The 20,221-nt window shown below is 37.4% G+C and overlaps 1 protein-coding gene across 1 annotated transcript in view; it reads right to left on the reverse strand.

Annotated features, from left to right (window-relative positions):
• Positions 1–20,080, reverse strand: part of LOC135643772 (uncharacterized) — a 36,120-nt gene extending 16,040 nt beyond the window's left edge. Inside the window, 16 exon segments of the mRNA XM_065161112.1 lie at positions 1,186–1,263; positions 2,359–2,427; positions 4,187–4,357; positions 4,498–4,579; positions 5,791–5,837; positions 5,988–6,038; positions 6,878–6,989; positions 7,140–7,217; positions 7,952–10,213; positions 11,354–11,442; positions 11,555–11,623; positions 12,616–12,977; positions 13,128–13,199; positions 16,272–16,345; positions 17,899–18,125; positions 19,623–20,080. Coding sequence (XP_065017184.1) covers positions 1,186–1,263; positions 2,359–2,427; positions 4,187–4,357; positions 4,498–4,579; positions 5,791–5,837; positions 5,988–6,038; positions 6,878–6,989; positions 7,140–7,217; positions 7,952–10,213; positions 11,354–11,442; positions 11,555–11,623; positions 12,616–12,977; positions 13,128–13,199; positions 16,272–16,345; positions 17,899–18,125; positions 19,623–19,967 — 4,188 coding nt within the window. The 5' untranslated portion in view covers positions 19,968–20,080.
• Positions 20,081–20,221: the final 141 nt, after the last annotated feature.

The raw sequence follows: 20,221 nt of genomic DNA on the forward strand, positions 1-20,221 counted from the left end.
TTGAGCAACCTACACGAATGAAATCTTAATCCTCATAAAACAAACACTAGTTGGTTCTTGTGAATCTGTCACATGGCTAACTCTGCAGGTTCACAAATTCCTGGGAGTAAGCTAATTAAAATAAAACCTGGCATCAAGAAAAATTTGCAGTAAGTAGGTTTACTCCAACTCCAAGATAGTTAAAAAAATCACCATCAAACTAAATATTAGTCCTCAACGGGCTAGCATACCGCCACCTCCATGATTTATGAACTTGTAATATTTACTGCACAGTCTGGTTTATTAAGGCATCAAAAGGGAGAAATACCATGAAGTATGTAAAGAATCACTCAAAAAGAAAGAACTACCAAAAAATGTATAGGTGCTACATATAGTATTAGGGTTTCAACAGAGACAAAATTAATAGCCTTCTGCTACAGATAATAATCCAAACTGAAGCATCTAAGCAACTACCAACTGAAATTGACTGACCTCAGGAACAAATACAAGATTTCTAATTTGGATAGTAATACTTAGTTGAGTGCCATATAGACATATATAAATTTCACATATCAAATACTGTCACTAATAAAACCTCCTACCAAGGTAGCAACAAACTTCAGAAATGGTAAATGCTCATATTGATAGTTTGGTGTCATTTAAATTTAAGAAAAATATTATCTAAAGTTGGTTTGATTCTAAACCCCATGCAAGACGCAACATGTGCGATTTAATCCATGTACCAACTGACCCTTTATCTGATTTGATACAGCACAAGAATCATTCCTTCAAACACTTGTGGCCCACTTGCACACCAGCCCAACAGGATTAAACTCAGTGGCCCTGGTTCGGAGTAATAAAATGCAAAGTAAATAATGGAGTCCTAAAATTTAAAGAAAAAAAGAAAAAAAGCATCATGTCTGAACACTATTAGTAACCATTTTTTAATGGAATAATTAACATAATTATCAACAAGTTCAAGGTTTTCTAAGTTAGATAAACTAGAATTGCAATGAAGAGCAAATTGTCCAAAATCTGATTTAACTATTTTAATATGACAACTGCCAAATTATTAACAAAAATGTTATATATGTAGTCCATGTAAGTTGATCGCTATTTGCATAAATGAGTAAGTATGTGCAACTTCATATGGATATGATGGTTCAAGATAAACATCCAAGTGACAGTAAGTTTAGATAACCATACTCTAGTATCATCAGATCCAGATATTAAAAGTGAGCCCTTTGAGTTCCATGCAATGGCATTAACACAACCCTGATGGCCCTGTTGAAAAAACCATGACTGAGATATTAGACAAACATGAAGCTTCATATAGACAAGCACGAAGCTTGCTCAAAGATGACAAAAGACGAATGAATGATCATTAAAACATGTCCAACCATATGGACAACCAAAGATTAAATTTATCTCTTAAACTTCAATTGTATGCATCAAATATCTTAGAAACCCAAAAGGCTGAGAAGATACAGGAATCACAACTCGAGACATACTAAGATTCATATGCACAAAAGCAACTTCTTTTATCCGTAAAAAGGTCTTTTTTTTTTTACTATTATCTTTAACATAAAGGTACCAAAGAAGGACATAGTCTGCTACATTTCTTCTGTCTTCCTTTTCCTTGGTTTTTCTTTGTCTGCAAAGCATGGCACAGTATTATTGAGGATCCTGAGATTATGCATTGGAAAAAAGTACCTAAATCAGCACCAGAATTTTTCTCAAGGACCATATGGTACATCAGGGTTAAAGAGGAAATTACAGCTTGAACCAAAGATTAAAGCTACTAATGTCTGACCATATGGTCATTACAGCTGCTTTAATGGCTTGGGAAGAGATGTATCATGATCCAGAAGCTTACTTGTGTAGGTTTTGCATGAATCTGTATAATAAAAACTACAACCAAGCACCCAAATTTAGTGCATTGAGTCTACTGACACACAATCAATATAAAAAACCAAACAGATCTCAAGACAATAAGAGTCATGAGCCCTCAAAACCTTGGCCCAAATTTTTTGAATAGATATTTAGTCTACCTCAAGTAAGGTATCTGTTTTTCCCCCATGGTTAAAGAGGGTGAAGTTAAAGAGAGGAGAAACAAGAGAGGAAAAAAAGCATATAGTCTTAGATCAAAAACAAGACAAAGAAATAATGCCTTAAGCCAGTAGCCTTACAAGTGCTGCCAATAAAAGATAACAGACTTGAATAAATGAGGTAAACTTATGAAAGCCGCACAAGGTAGACATTACTGATCATACAAACTGTCTACTTCTTCCAGCACATCAGTTTTCTCTTCATAAAATACAGGACCATGCTTGTTAAAGTACCACCAGAAAGATGCTAGAATTATGTAATGAAACAGACCTCCATTTCTTTGTCCAAAGCAAGCCTCTGCATTAAAGAAGAATGTGCTTGCAGCCTCTGGTTCACATCCTACCAAGAACAAAATTTTTTTGATGATATTTAGCAACAATGCAAGATGCTTGAATCAAACAGTGGCAAAAGAGTAAAAAATAATAATGATGAATTTAAAGTAAAGTACTGAAAAAGATATTAATAATTTCCACAAGGTTCCGCATTATGGGCAAAGGTTATATTAAAATCTTTAACATGAGAAGTTGTACTGCCAGAGTTTTCTTCTCCTAAAGATGAAATTTGCTTTTCTTGTTATGACTGGTAGTCAACTACTCCATTAAAATCTCGGAACATGACCAGCATCTCGAAGGATACAAAACTACTATGGTATAACTTTGTCCATTCTCCTATGAAATGTCTAGAAAGAAAACGTCTAGCTAACTAAAAGATACACGGCCAAGATCTGTTTCAACTGTAATGATATGCTAAAGAAGCCCCATATCTAATCAACATAACAGAGTCCACACCTGCATGACAAGAAAATGTGCTTATGTCTGAGTAACTTGAGAGGGTAGTTGCCTCAAAGGCTAACTGCACAACTAAATATAAAGCTGATCCAGGATATGATTTGACCATAAAGTTGCAGAAGGTTTACATCCCCTATAGGTTAACACCAATTTAATTGTACAGGTTGATATCAACATCTGGAAATACCAATCAGCCTTCGTGATAAAAAATTTTTCCATGTTGAACACCACCAGTACCCCAAAGTAGCACAACTTCTTGGACAAAGTTCTTCAAGAATTGCTAAAAATGTTTGAAATACCAAATCTTATAACACCTATCTACTTCACAAATCTAATTGTCTAACTATAGAATTAATGATGACAATCCAAGAATAGGCTACTTGTTGAAACCCCGGCTTTTAAGCTGCACTTGCCATCGAAGAATCACAAAAGTGGAGTTTAAAAAACAATCATTAGCCAAAATCATGAAGCTGCCAGCCAAAAGAACCACCTCGCACATTAAAAAGAGACCAAAAGTAGGGAGACGAACCATTCAAGATCGAGTTTAAAGACACACGCACAACACAAGGACGCTAGGAACATCAAAAGGTGACCAAAATGATTTCAAGTTGAAATACGGGAGTGAAGTATGATTTAAAACCCGACTTCAAGAGCCAACCCTAAGAATCGCAAAACTGGGATGGAAACAAAATCATTGACAGAAAATCAAGAAGCCACGAGCTACATAACCATCTGTAGTATTGAAAAGAGACCAAAAGGAGGACAAACAACCATTCAAGATTTAGTTTATTATGTACGGCCGTAAAGCACGATTCAGACCTCGACTCCGAGAACCAATCTTGCCATCGAGGAATCACAAAACTGGCCATAATAACAAAGCCATCGGCTAAAAGAACCACCACTCCCATTGAAAAAAGACCAGGAGGAGGGCGATGTTCCATTCAAGATCGAGTTTAAACACAGTCGTAGTGCACAATTCATACGCAACTTCATCAACCGAACTTGTCATCGAGGAATCACAAAACTGGAAGGCGAACACCATTCCTCGGCCAAAAACACGAAGCCGACAGCGAAAAGAACCATCTTAATGTATTGGAAAAAAGAGGGCGACGAACCATTCGACATCGAGTTTAAATACGGGCGTATGGAACAATTAAAAAACCTTAACACCAAGAACCGAACTCGCCATCCATATATCAGAATCTGGGGTTCAAACAGAATCTCTCAGCCAAAAATCATCAAGAACCATCGACGATCGAGTTTTAATACAGGCGTAAAGCACAGTCCGGGGGAAGGAGAGATGAGAGTACCTGGTGCGAGTCAAAGATTTGCCTGCGCTCAACAAGATTGGCGATGTTGCCGTCGGGGAAACTCCACGTCTCCATCTCAGGCGGAAAGCGAAGGGAGGATTTCGTAAACCACCAACCCCGTCCAATCTCGCCTCTTCTCGATCTTCGAGAGGCTCGGTTATGCAATAATCTCTAGGTCGGTATCGGAAGCACCGAGGAAGAGGGGCTTCCGGAGCTTTCCTTCGTTTCTTGGGGCCTCTCTCTCTCTCTCTCTCTCTCTCCGTCCCACGCCCACCTTGGCGTTTCCTGCTTTGCTTTCATCAGCCTCTCACCATCATCTTATTTATCGCGCCGACTACAACTCCCCCGTCGATCGAACTCGAGTCTGGTCGCGGGACTCTAAAACGACTCGGTCTAACACATAGTCACATTGGGTTCATGAAATAACATAAATAACCAATTTATATTTATTCTAAAAGGGATTATTCCACCTCGCAACTTCTCCAATATACCTCAATCTAATTATTGTTTGGTTGTCCCTTTTTGCCAACAGTAATTACTTTGCAGGTGGTTTTCCTTGGAATAATTACTCATCTATTTGTGAACCATCTGATATAATTCAACATGGAGACATCCGCGTTAGACGACATTTGACAGATTTAGATCCCTAATAATCCATTTAACTCGCCGAACCCTGTGCTACAGGACTAGGACATTGGCCGGAACGGGCTCAACCGGAACACAATCAACATGGTAGAATTGTATTGGTTGTTTTCGCTGTTTCCAACTCATGTAAAACACAATAAGATCCTTCATAGGACCGCTGTACATACATACATGCATGCATGCATAAACAGCCAGGCAGATGTTTTAATTCCTAATAAATTGAGGAAAGTTTCCCAACTCGACAAAACATTGAACATCTCGGGCGACCCCATAGATGATACTGAGCACCAAAGTTCTTTTTAATAATAGAGAACATTAATATAATTTACAGACTTTAGAAACCAAAACTAACTTTACTATGGAGGGCAAAAAAGTGATGATACTGTCAAGTTACAAAAAAAGAACAAAGCACATCTGCAAAACCCCAGCTGACACCAGGCAATTTTCTTGATAGTATATATACAAAGGGTTTGTAAAGACCTATCTATCCAATCACAGCCTTGGGGGCTACTACTTTCGGGACATCTACAGATTAGTCCTCCACAGATTGCATTCATCAAATGGACTCATTCAAGTAAAAATATAGATCTCAAAATCGCTATCCGGTGTCAACCTTGAGAAAACAGCACGAGTGGTGGTTTGAGTTGAATTCACTGACCAAATTTTCTGTAGCTTTCATCACTTGGAAGCTACTCACTTTGAGGAGATGGTGATTGTAGCAGAGAGGTGGAGGGTCCATGGAGGATTTACTATTAACTTTTATAAGCATCCGACTTCTGATCATGTCTCTACTTTATATGTTTCCGAATTCTGATCAAATCTCTTGAACGACTGAACAGTTCGGCCACAAACTTCACCTTTATATTGATAAAATATCACCAGCCAATTTACAGTTCCATGAGAAACCGCTAATATCCAATAGCTCATTAGATTGCAGAGATACACCACCTGAAATCTACTCATTTGTGCAGCCATCAGCAAAGGTCTTTATTCTTTGCTTGAGAGTCTGCAAAAAGATGAATTGCTTTAGCATGCTTCCCAAAATTCAAGGAATCACTTGCAGATAATTGCTTTGTTTTTATTAAGGTAAGTAGCAACAACAAGAAAGCAAAAAGATTCAGATGAAGGCATGATTCAGTTAAAGGTGAAATTGTACCTTCAGTTCTTCATGCAGCAATATGAAGACCTTCTTCATCTGCCTATTCCTCTGAAACATCAAGGCCAGTACTCATTTAGTTCTGATACCATCTCAGAGAGAGATAAATGACATCATCAAAAGAACAACATTTCTTTTCTTGAAGCTAAGGTTAATTTGATAGGACTTACACAATGATTTTTTTTATTAAAGAAACTCATTATATGGTAGATCACACACTACAAGGCCATCAATTACATTCCCACTCTCAATGAAAGATTTAAAGAATTTTCCACATTATTAGCAAAAAAACTCAAACAGCGGAAAAAGCATATGGGCCAGCGTATATGCATCCCTACCCTCACCACCTCAACAAAATTAATTGAATCCTTCTATGTTGGCATAGAATACTGGATAACAAGCTGGAGATTGTGAAGTTCAGTTTTGTCTGAAAGAAAGGCCTTAAACATGATAAACATTAATGTGATCAACGTTAATATGCATTTTCTGAATTCATGAAGTCACTTCAGGCAGCTGTAATACATATAAATCAATAAGAAAGACATTAAAAGGGTATCGGATTGCCCAACAGAAAGTGGGGTCTATCATGCAACTTAGAGCAAATAATTTAATACGATTTTTGGGACAGTATCACAAACACGGTAAAGTCTCCATGAAGTATAATATGTAAATATTTAAGAACAACATCACATGCAAACAAACATAGAAATATTATACTCAGAAAGATTAAACGTTTACTGCAGCTTATATCAGCATACCAAACTGAATAAGCACACTTCTGTGCAACTTTTTATCGGTAAGCATAATTTCCTTTCTAACAGGAGCTTGTAAAGTTATTCTAAATTATTTGATCAACCAAATATTTGTCAATTTAATTATAACAAATCTACCTCTTGATAATGGTGATACATTTCTCTCAACTTCTCCACAACATTATAGTATTCCTTCACGTCTCGCCCTTTGGCAATTTCAAGATCATCACCCAGTTGAAGGAAAACATTCCTGTATTCAAAAGATTTAACATGCAAAAATCCATATATATTATTTGCACAGACTCAACAATTGAACAATTTCGGGGTCATTGAAGCAGCTTTTTGTACTAAGTTACTAAAAGAAAATTTTATTAAAGAGTAATAAAATAAACTTAAGTACCTAATTTTCTCCAAGTTTTTATTCAGGTAGCAGTATACTTCATACTTCTCACGGTACTCCTGGACATATTGCTTATACCTGTTACAATCAATTTTATAGAGTCAAAGCAAAATAAGCTTAAATAAAATGTAAAGAATCACAGTTCAAATATGATTCAAGATATGTGCAAATCTTGTTCTTTAAACAAACCTTAATACTAATTTACTTTTCAATTTGACTTAATGTTATAAGGAAGATTGTGGACTGTGGAGAAGGTTAGAATGCCAATATTCTCTCTTTGACCAGAACAAGGTGCTAATACTAAAAATGGACTACCCTATTTACCTCATATTTGCAAAATTCTGATAAGCAAAATGCATCAAATCATAACATAAGACCTCGTTATGAATCCGATGCATGGACACTGATCAAACATAACTTGGACATTTTCAAAGGACAAGTATCACTGCATCCATTCATCAGTTATATAGTATGTCGCCTCTTCTCTGTTCGAGTCTACAAAGAATGAAATAACCATATCTGAAATTAACATAATCCTCATGAAGTCAACAAGACCAAGCTGACCAAGATGATAAAACCAAGATGGCATGTCAAGTCAGCTCAAAATTTAAATATCAAACTGCCAGGCCACAAATAGGAAGTCATGTGCAACAAGATCAAAAGAGATGCCACAAAATGAACATAAATAATGGTTATTCATGTGATACAGAGACCAAGATGCTAATGCCGACATGATTGTGATAGTCATTATATGTATAACTGCTGATGCCATAACTTAAGCCTAAATGCAAGCTACTAGAGCAAGAACTTACTCTGAGAGGTCCTTGATTGGACCCCTAAGTTCTGGTTCATCTTTGTCATATTTTAAATAAAAGAAATTATCCTCGTCAGAAGAAGAGTCCCTCCTACTCCTGTCATTACCATCATTCGCCATCAAAACATTATTCTTACTTTGGTCTGATGCATTTGACTTCTGAGCTAACTCTCCATTGTTCTGACCAGTTTGACCACTATTCTTGTTATCATGCTGTAGCATGTTAGCATGGATTTTCTTGTAAGCACCTGATTGGTTTTCCAGACCCATTTTCTGGCCTGACCGCTTCTCATTTCTACTAGCTGTTTCTGCAGATTTGTCCCAACAAGCAGTTTCAGAATCGGCATGATCCACTGCTGGCAACTGCTCATTCTGGCAAACCATTGTTCTTAGCTGAGGCTGTACAGGCTGTGCTGAATCTGAAAAGCTTTCTGCTGGGTCTCTCCTCTGAAGTCCATGGTTCCCCTGCCCTGCAACCCTAGAACCTGTTGGTGATTGCTTCTTCAGATTACGAGAAGCACTAATGCAAGTTCTTCCCTTGCTTATTTCTAGATCTGAATTAACAGAAGCTCTTCCCTTGCTTTTTTCAAAATCTGAGCCATCATTAGCAGGAACCTTATTCTCCAATGTCTTGAAAGATCCTTTTCTGTCCAGTTGTATCTTAACTACCGCAGATTCCTCTCCACCTTTTGGAGTTTCACGAAACTCGCCCAATTCCAGATCTGAAAGCTCTCTTCTGAGCATACTTCCCTTACCACCAACAATTTGAGACCTTTCACCATCAGATTTCTCCTTGCCAGTTTGCTGTCCATTAATCTTCGACGTGCCAAAGTGCTCACTAGATTTTGTCTGACAAGAATCACGTAAGGCTGAAACTTTAGCTCCACTAATTTCCCCAACATTTTTCGCAAAGTATCTCTCCTTCACATCACTGTTATTATTTCTGATATCCTTCTGCATCTTCTCCTTTAAATTAAAGTTGTCACGTAAATGCAAGTCTCTATCCAAATTATCACGAGTAATTTCTGCATACTTTTTTCCAGTTTTTTCAATGTATCTGCTGGGTTTCTCCATTGAATCTGAACCTTTATTCCTATTATCTAAACCTGATGCAAAATCAGGGCTTGGAGGCATTCTGCTTGAATTTCCTTGTGCCAAAGTTCTTCCGTACATGGCTGGGCTGCATTCCTGTGAGTCACTATCTGTACTCTTACCACCGAGCAAAAAATTCTGTGTCTCAATTGTACGGTCTTTGTACCCATCATGCCTGGGCCGTTCAGGAGAGACATGCGGCATACCACCTGAAAAGGTAGCATCTTCACTCTTTCTCGAAGACATAAATTGGGCAGAGCTTGCAACCTTTGCTCTCTTAGCACCTTCTAGTCTCCCTTCAGAGTATTCTGAAGTGAAAGCCCTTTTAGGCTTCTGTTTGGTAACTTTTTTACTACTATCTGATGGTTCATGATTAGACCCATCTTTTGGAGTAGTTTGTCTCTCATTGTTACTTGACTTTAGGACTTGCTCATTGACATCATTGAAAGAATAATTACCCAACGGCATCTGCTGCCTCTCCAGTTGCTTACCTCGATAAGGTGAAGTAGATGCTCCCTTCTCAGAAAAAAGGAAATTTGCATTTGCTTCAAGATTTTCAAACGCTTCATTACTTCCATTAGGCGGAAAGCATTTGCTAGGTTCTACCACTTCGGTCATCTGGTCAATCTTATCAGAATCATTCAAATCAATAGGTGGTGATGGAACTTGAGCTTCTTGATCCATCCTAACATCATTTTTTACATGTTCATCACCAAATATGGTCCACGCTTTGGGTGAGGAAGATAATAGAGTTTCAGTTGTCATAGCTTTGTGAACAACCACCTCTTTTTCATTGTCGCTAGTCATTATATCCACATCAACATCAGATCCCTCTTTGCTGCTAGAGGAACCATCACTCTCGCTGTCGCTGCTGCTTGCCCTACTTTGACTACCACTGTCACTTCCACTGCCACTGCTTTCGCTATCACTTTCAGAATCACTTCCACTTTCACTAGAGCTGCAAGCTTGGACTTGACTATCGTTATTGGCCTTCATATCACTAGAAAAAGGATCTTGAGAACTTCCTACCGTGTCAATATTTCCAGTAATATCTAGTTCTTCTTCTGGATTTAAGTTTGAATTAGTTTCGTGCTCAATTTTCTCTTCCAAGGCTTTCTCCACATCGGCTACCACTGCTTCAGTATGGTCATGTGAGCTCTCGGGAGAGCTGCAAATTAAAGACAATTTTATTTTGAGCATTTGTGAAAACAAGTACTTTATCATTGTTTATCATGTACATCATATGTACAACACTGTTTCCCCAGTACAACACATTCTTTGGGCGAAAACAATCAATATAAGAATTTCAACACAAAATGCAGAGATCCATCCAAACAAAGACAAATAAGAGCATAATGCCTCGTGATATAGCAATCTGATATTAGTGACTAACAATAAATAAATAAATAAATAAAGCAAGAAACACAAAGTACTGCATACGTTTACATTCTGGATCTTGTATAATGTCCTATGTGCATGGCATGCTCCAATCTACTGTCCTAGCACCTTGCATAGGTAGGTGCCGCTTGATGGGTATAACACATGATGGTGGCACAAGTAGATATTAGCACGAGATTTAAATATGGATGGCTAAAGTTAGATGCTTGCATAAAAATTACACCTGAAATAACCACCAGTTAACTAACGATTGTCCATTTGAAGAATTTCTACATTGGATCATAGATATTGCAAAGAAGAGCATCTACGTGAAGAAAATCACAGAGAGAACTACATACAACTTAAAATGCATAGACAACTTTACAAAAAAAATCATTTTTGTTATACATAGTCATTCATGAGAAGGAGGACAAACCTATGACATTTAAATTAGCACTTTTCTTTTTATTGTATGTAGTTCACAAGTTAGTTTTAAGAAGTAAATAATTTAGAAATGAAGAAGAAAAAGCATGACAGAACTATATCTTAAGCTATTCACATCATTTCACTATGGCTTGGCAATATTACAATGGAAATCTTGTCCAACTTCAGCCAAAAGCTTGTGTACTGCATCCAAAGAAAAAAAAAGGCAAATAAGAAGGGAATTCTGAGGTGTCACATGGGATTTTCCTTAATTTTGTTCTTTTTTCTCTGACTTGTGTTTTCAGGGGAGACAGCAGGAGGCTGCTGAACAAGCTATAAGATACTGATGCTTCTATACGTCATATAATTTTTCTTTTCTCTATTTCTAACCAAAACCAAGTAAAATCAAAGTTTCCCTTCTATTTGCTTCCTAGATCTAACTTTGCTGGTTACAAAGAAATTAGAGAAATACAAAATGGAATAATTAGAAACATGTGGTGAGATATACCTCCCGCTTTCAGGTGCTCGTGCAATGGAGCTTTCCAACTCCACTCCAGGTTTCAAGAAGTACCTGCCTGGGGCTTGGCAAATGGCAATCTGTTAACCAGATAATGTGGAAACATGTCAACCTCTATCACATGCTGAACTCTATCCTAGTTCTCTAGTGTAAATTTCCCAAATTGCTAAAAGATAGTTTATCTTAACTTACATGTTTTATGACACTCTCGATCTTCTTAACAGAGTTTGGAACTCTCTCTCCCACTGCTTTCTCCAAAGCCTAGAATAAATTAAATATTTCATTACAATTTAGAAATAAAACCAAGAGGAAGATTCACAACTTATCTAAATATGAAATAAAAAAAATATAATACCCTTTGCAACGTTAGTAATTTTCATTACATGTACAGTTCATGAACATAGAGTATTGTACAAGGTGAGCATAATATCCTACTGGGTCTTTCCACGGAGCTTCTTGACAGAGATTTATGCTCCATGCTCATCTTGGTGTAACAGCACATACGACTCCTCATAAACATGGGAATGGTTGAAGAAATGTAAATAGATAAATATCAGTGAGTTCATGAAGACAAAAAAAGAGATGGATACTGTCTACTTGCTTCTAGTGAGTATGATAGCCAATGAAAGCAATCAGATGGTCTCAGCAGAGATAAATTCCACAATCTATGCTTGAAAACTAATGCTCCAAGATTTCATCCCAATCCATCACTAGAATTGAATCATCATATGGTTCATTAGAAAAAATAACAAGATATCTAAAAGCTCTTTGTTTTACTAGTGATGTTGCCCTTTACAGAGCTGAATTGCATGACAAAGTCAATGCAACAGAAGACAAATAGTTAGGACCTCATAGCTTGTTGTTGGTGGTAATGGTGAGAAGTAAGATTTGTATTCCACCAAATCATAAATACATAAAAACCAGGTCAGCTAAACTATTTTCCGTAATTTCACATCAAAAAATGATAAAAGAAGGAACAATTCACTAATGGAGGAGAAAGGAGAGTTCTCAGAAGTCAGGAAACGGTGCGACTAATACCATAGTTAGCTTTTTGTAATTAGTTTTGCCCATTGTGAAAATGAGCACTAAATTACAAGTCTAAAACTAAATAAAAAAAATCCCACGTTCATTTGCCTTCAAAATAAATCAGCAATCCTACATTATTACCTTACCAAGAAAGTGCTTGTCAATATTTTTTTGGTGCTTGTGAATTCAAAGGTGATTATATCACATTATTCAGAAAAGACATTTACCTTCAAGCTCATTCCTTTGGGATTTTCGGACAGTACAGTGATCAGAAGGTGACGCAAATCATGTAATTGATCACCAACTTGAACTGCATGCCCACTTGCATCATGCTTAACACCACTTGAAACCCTGCTAGGGACTTCCTTAAAGTTCCCAGATTCCTCTTTGTTTATATTTGAGGAGGGAATATTGTCATCATGTTGTTTCTGGCCTTTCAATGAAGTGCTAATTCCAAAAGTTGAACCAGAAGTCCCAGGTACATGTTGCTCAGGAGGTGAAGGAAGTGGTGACACTGAAAGTCTGCCTTTATTGTTGTTTGATGCTGTTACAGACTTCACAACAGATCTGGAAGGACCAATATTGGAAACTGAAACAAGCAAAGACAAAAGGAATAGATGATTCAGCAATCCCATCTCTCAACAAGAAATAACTAGAAAAGACAACACATCATAACCAAGGTACAATGACAATATGAGTACAAAAATGTGAAATTTTATGAGCAAGTGACAAAGTCCACCTTGATTTGAGTCGGTCTTCCGCTTTTTAAAAAACTCCTTCTTCTGTTTCCAATTCATTCTTCGCATACTACCTAGTGGAAAAGAAGCCACATATGATGCATCAAGAAGACTTGAGGCAATATAGAATTTAAATGCATATCTGAACTCCAAGAATACTGATATCCAATAAATAATAATAAATAAATATTTTGTAGTAGAATATTGCAATCAGGCTGTAGAGCTTGCTTCCTGGGTACAGAACTATTGACCGCTCAGGAAATCTTAGAAGTTAACTAGAGGATTAATTGTTCTGATTATTGAAGTAGAAATTTTTACCCTGTGGAAATCAACCTGATGTGTGAGACAACTGTTCCAAATAAGATCAAGTTTCTGAGTCACTGCATCCTAACTTCAGCTTGTAATACTACAGAATACCAGACAGGGTCACTAATGTGCCTACCATATAGTTGAAACGAAAACATGTCAGACAGTGCTGGCCACAGGCCATCACATCGTTGGAACATTGTACATTACTCTTGGACACAAGTCAATATACATTAAACACCAGAAATGCTTTAACTGAATGAATAAATTAATCAAGTAGACTAGTGAATATTTGTTCTTCTCCCTAATAATTTCTTTTTTTTTTCATTGACAACAAGTTATATTAAATCAATTAAGAAAGGAAAATTAAGCTAAAAAATAAGCGACATCAACTAGAAATTGTAGCTGACATCCAACTAGCTATATTGTTGGTATCCCATACACACACATATATATAACACCAGAAATGCTTTGACTGAATAAATAAATTAATCAAGTACACAAGTGAAATTTGTTCTTCTCCCTAATAAGTTTTTCTTTTCCATTAACAACAAGTTATATTCAATAAATTAAGAAAAGAAACTTAAGCTAAAAAATAAACGACATCAACTATAAATTGTAACCAACATCCAACTAGCTATGTTGTTGGTATCCAATACACACACACACATATATGGAAGGAAAAAATATATTACAAATTGTAACTTACACATAATTTTCTAGCTATGTACAAATTACAAATAACTACCAAAAAATAATTTTATGAGTAAATAAATAAGAAAATTTTCTTTTCTAGGGACAAATAACTACAAGAAAGCAATGAGCACATTTGGTGAGAATGGTCTAGTACGAAGTAAAAAATGTCTTTGTGCAGATTTAGATTGTTAATTAAACTATAAATTGGCTAGAAAGTACACACGTTTTTAGAAAATGATGCTCGATGCAATTCCAGAATATATACAAAGCTCTAAACACAATTTATGAAATGGCTGACAAAGAGGTTTTTAAATTAAGCATTGATATTGAGCCACAAGCACTTTCTCTAAGACATTATTCTTATAATCACTATTGTCAAATTCATACTTTGTTGGACACCAAAGTTTACCATATGGTTGTTACTGGTTGGTGTCATCTTTTTAGTATAAAGAGTGACCGGCTGGTACAGGTCAGTATACCATCTGGTATACTGGCATCGTACTAGTTTAATAAAAACCCAAAAGCAGTACTGAACCATGATTTAAATCCTTGAAGAAGTGTATCATTCTTGATAAAATTTAACAACAATTGACTGTCGAAAGCACTAAATCAAAGAGAGCTTTAGCTAAAAATATATGCAAGTGGTCATAATGAAAAAAAAACAACATAAAAAAGGCACACACAAACAATGAAAGAGAAGTCAAATCATATGCACTTACAGCAGTGATGTGATCCATAAAATATTCAGACTAAGGATCAGTAATTGATTTCAAATAAATTCAGATTCATCCAACTAATTGAATTTCTAGCCCAATATAAAGGAACTCCAAATTTTTCATGATCATGATGAACTTAAAGTTCATAACAGTGATATAAAAGGTGCTAGACACCAAAAGGCGCCAAGGTTCGAAAATGCCCGAGGCGCTAGGTGCTCGCCTAGGCGCCGCCCAAGCGAAGCGAGGTACTTTAAAATATTAAAACATAAAAATATAAAATTATAATTAATAAATAGAGATTAACAGTGTTAAAATCTAAATAGGGACTATTATATGATAACAGTAGTCTACTGTTAATAGCATTTTAATCTACTGTTAAAGTAGTTAGAGAGGAGAAAAAAGTCACTGATAGTGGAAAGTAGAGAAGGAGAGGGCGCCGATGACGGACGACGACGGCAGCGACAGAGGAAGTTGCAGACGACAACAATAGCGAGAGAGGAAGTTTCGGATAACGATAGAGGAAGCTACGAATGACAGCAGCATGGACGAAGAAAGCTTCGAACGATGACAGCGACAACGACAGAAGTTGTGGACGGTGACATTGTGGGTGGAGGAAGCTTCAGATGTATCCGTAGGTAGCAAAGGAAGTTGTAGTCCTCTCCCTCGACGATGGAAGGAGATGCACATGGAAGCAATGACGACGGAGGGAATTGCACACAAAAGCTAGACCTTCGGACCCGTTTGTCGATGGCAGAGGAAGCGTCAATCTTGTGTGTCAACGGCAGAGGCAGCAACAAAGGAAGCAACGACGGCAAAGGCAATGGCTTCGCACGAAGTAGAGTTTATGGCTTGGGGTCGTGCGAGGGGGCGGGGTTTATATGCGTAGATTTAGTAACATCATATAGCTTAGTTGGTTTAATCGAACCACCTAAGCAACTGTTCAACCGAACCAAACTTAATAGTCTGGTTCGGTTGCTTTCTTTTTCAATGCGGCGCTCGCTCGAGGCGCCCAACGCCTGGGTTCGGGCAAGCAACCTGGCGGCACATCACTGAAGCACGTCACCTGATCAATGCTTGAGGCACTCAGGCGACTATTTAAACCCTTGGTTGGCAATTTCTATTTAAATCTGTTTAGGAACCCATCTACAAGTTACAACATGTTCACTTCGACCTCTAAAAGAATGTCGAAATTCATGTCCATTTCTGTCCAAATGCAGATTGGAAACTCAACTCAAACAAAAATCAAGAAAAAGAAAGGAGATTTCCAGCTGTTATCCAATTATTTAATTCAGTCAACTTTGCTTGAAGAATTACTTACAACAAAAATGGAACAGAAAGCAGGAAAATAACACAAAAGCATATCACAAATTACAGAAATTCAAAAGATAAAGAGCAACTAATGCCAACATCAGAAGAGTAAGTGCTGACCCTCAACAGCAGCAGCAGCAAATGTTTTGGCCTGATTTTTCACAGATGGATTTGCAGGGTCTAATACTATGGCCCTGTAAACAGAACAGTCAACCAAAATGAGAACAAGTCATTCCATTAAATAGAATGGACAGCTAAATACATACAAGCATATACAACATACAGAAGGAAATACAATAAAATCAAAATGTTTGTTCTTCTTCACATAGACAATAGCATAGGACAAAAAGAAAAGTGCTTGTTTAAACAATAAAGCCACAAATTAATAGAAATTTAGCCAACATTCAATAAGTGTGATTTTCCATAAAGTCAATTCCTAGCAATTGCAGTAAGAAAGTTCAGCAGGAGCATCTTTAGCTAGGTGAACTATAAAAATCTACTTGTAATAATCTATCAACATAACTACCCTAGGGAACTAGTTTCTTGTCAAATTATTTAATATCTCATACAGGCAATTGTAGTATCACAGGACATAAACACTCCCCCTGATGTCACATTTTGTGTTACAAGAACTAAGATCACTAAAACCTTCTTATCATATTATTTGATATTCAATACATGCAATTGTAGAATAAACACACCTCCTAGTGTCACATCCCATATTATAAGCACTGAAATCACTAAAAGCTTCTTTTCATATTATTTGATATTTAATACAAGCAATTGCAGTATCACAGGACATAAACAGGTCCCCATATGTCACATCTTGTATTATAAGCACTAAGGTCACTAAAATCCTTCAACTTTAAGGAGTGAGTTTGCTTGTTAGAAAGAACTTAACAAAGGACCAGAAATCAAGAAGAAGCCAATGATGAATTAAAATCCAGTGGCATGGGCATGATGAAAAACTCTTAGATGTTGGAGATCTAGTCCATACACAAGTAAAATTAGAGTATAGATTGATGAAAACAGGTACCTTCTTGAAGTGAATATTGACAGTTGGAAGCACACAGTCTGAATCAAGATAATATTTTTGGAGATTGAGCTCAATAGAAGAGTCCTCAATCAACTTACTAAAAACTGGAATGATCAAACATGGATTACGTCCATATAAATTGGAAGTTAGGACAATGATATTCATAAATAAAATGGTGCAGCAAAGTTTCAAATACTGGTCAAACTGATACGTACTAACCAATATTTACTGGTCACATGAAGTACCAATTTCGGACCATATCAGTCCATAGTGATCGAAATTCTTTTTTCTTTTTTTTCTGCTGGTAGGAAACAGTGCAGATCAGTATACCACCCAGTATAGTGGTATTGTACCGGTCTGATCTGTTGTCAGGACACATATCAGATTGGTACTTAAAAGTTAAAACCTTGGTCGGTAACATAATCAAATGGCTTAATGCAGAGAAATTGAAGGGCCAAACAGAGGTCATTCACCAATTTGGCAAAAACAAAGTTCATATTGGTTTAAAAGTGTTAGACATAAATCAAGACAGCTTCTATAGCTTATCGCTGCCAAGTGGCAGTTCATTGAAAGTGAATAGCAGCAGAAAACGTTTTTTTGGGAAGATATTTCTTTTAAAGTATGCATAACAGACATACGATATCCTGTTAAGGAAAAGTGCATAGCAACAGAAATCTTATTTAATGCTGATTAAGGAGCTCTGAAACATACTTCCGAGATTTAGATAAGCGTTCAGCCTCCTCCGACCGCATTTTTACATGGTTCTTTGTGGACTCATCTAGGATTCTTTGAACAGTCAACTTGCGCCATGCAGAGCCACTTTCAACAAGCAATCCATGTCCACCCTCTCCACTTCGGTGTTCCTCGTAAATATCACAAAGATCTCCAAGTTCCCTTGACCATGTAAAACTGAATTCTTTACCTCCAACATCTATGACCTGATGCAAAGAAACACATTTTTAATAATGGCCATTTGCCTAATATGCAATGGAAAAAAAATATTGAAGGAGCACAGAGCATCAAGTCCAGCAGATGTCATTTCACCCATTGTTTAGTTCCTTTTGGAAGCATCAATGCATTGGTTGTTTTACAATTTGTTTCCTTAAAACCTTATTGACTCATACCAATAGTCAAAAAATTAACTATTGCTGGAACTTGCCTAATTTTGAACTTTAGCTCATGCAACAAGGTTTTTGAGACAAACTAGGAATAAGAATGACACATTGCAGACATATTAAAATATACAACTAAGTTTTGGTGCCTCACTTATGGACCACCATCTTCAAAACAGTGGTAAAGAAAGGGCAATCCAGTAAAGCCTTCATGCATATGCAAGTGAAGAAAAAGAATTCTCAATTATTAAGTTGGTCATAATTCAAGGTTACATGGTTCCATGCTGGAAAATTTGAGATTTTTGTCACTCGTAATTGATTATACTCTTGAGTCATCAATAGATGGAACAGCTAGAATTCATCCAGTTGTAGCAATGTGCAAAGGATAAGCATGACAACATGCTATTGGAATAGCTTAGACAATAAACATGGATTTCACAACAATACAGAGCAGGTGTTCTACTCATGCAAATGGAAATAGTCCACTGAGAAAAGAAACACTTGACTTTTGACAAAGAAAAGAATAGGCATGCCAACATGAAACAAATCAATAGAAAATACTGATTTGACCCAGTTGAGCTGAGCAGGACATAAATTCAGTCCATGCCCTATCCTAATAGGCAAGGGATGAATGATGACCCTATCAAATCATAGTGATATGATGGACGTAGTGATTGAAATATTGATTCGTCGAACATGAACTTTATACTTCTTTCCTTTACTTCTAGGAAATAAGTTGAATGTATCAATTAGATATTTCCCTTTTTATTCATCACATGGGTCATGAGTGACATTCTACATTTTAAAAGGCTTACCAAACACAAAGATCTTAAATTCAAGAACCTACAGATTTTTAGAGAGGGCTTGAAATGCTAAAATAGAGGGGAACAGAGAGTGATAGGAAGACCAAGCTGTATCCAGGACACTTAACCAAAACTACAGCACCTTTGCCTTTGACTCATTCTTGTGAAGGTGTCATCAAAATTACTCTGTTGAATCTTAATTGAAATAAGACCAGAATAAAGCAACAAAATTCTCAGATCATATGTATTATCAACATCCATACCACGTGAATTCCATTGAGTCGCTGAACTTATTACACATCAATCAAAATCCTTCACGGTTCAAACAATGCAAAGAACAAGGATAGAAAATCACATAAAGAGCATTTAACGCATACATTAATATAAATAAAATCATCTCAGGCATACAAGCAAAAATATGCCATTCAAACTAACATCAAAGAACAAGAAACCAAGACAATCGAGGCACTCATTCGCAGAGAACCAAATACAATACTGGAGGAGATTAAATAGGGCTTACGTTTCCCGAGGTGTTAAAGTTCGAGTCAAACTTGATCCTGGCGATCCCTCCCTGCGCCTCCACGCGCCTGATTTCATCAACCAGGTCAGGCGTGAGCCGAATAATCGCCGCGAAGTCGGGCGGGCCGCCTCCGGATTCGAGGCTGAAGGTCTCCTCGCGCGCGGGCGCGGAGGGGGCAACCGACGTACCGCCAGGGCGGCTCCGCGACGCGGCGGCCGAGGCCCCGATCGGCAGGCGCCCGCCCGGGGCGGCGCCGGGGCGGTGGAGGGTTGTCGGGGGCGGAGCAGGCAAGGGGCGCTTTCCGTTCCCCCGCCCCGCTCCGGCACCCCTCCCTAGCTTGAACATCGACGGACAAGGGATCTACTTCGTCTCCGTCGCCGTGGGTGGAGGTGGGTGCCGGTGGCAATGGCGAAGAGAGACTCCTTGCTATCGCCTTTAGGGGAAACTATAACAGGAGGTTTATTCCTCGAAGCGTTTTTGGTATCGGCTGATATATATCGCTGCAATTTAATACAATACACGGAAAAAAAGTAAAAACCTGTATCTGATTCGTGAAATGACCGAAACACCCTTATGCACCCAATTAGATCAAATTGTTT

This window comes from Musa acuminata, chromosome BXJ3-7, assembly GCF_036884655.1.
Source record: "Musa acuminata AAA Group cultivar baxijiao chromosome BXJ3-7, Cavendish_Baxijiao_AAA, whole genome shotgun sequence".
In the NCBI taxonomy this organism is placed as follows: Eukaryota; Viridiplantae; Streptophyta; class Magnoliopsida; order Zingiberales; family Musaceae; genus Musa; species Musa acuminata.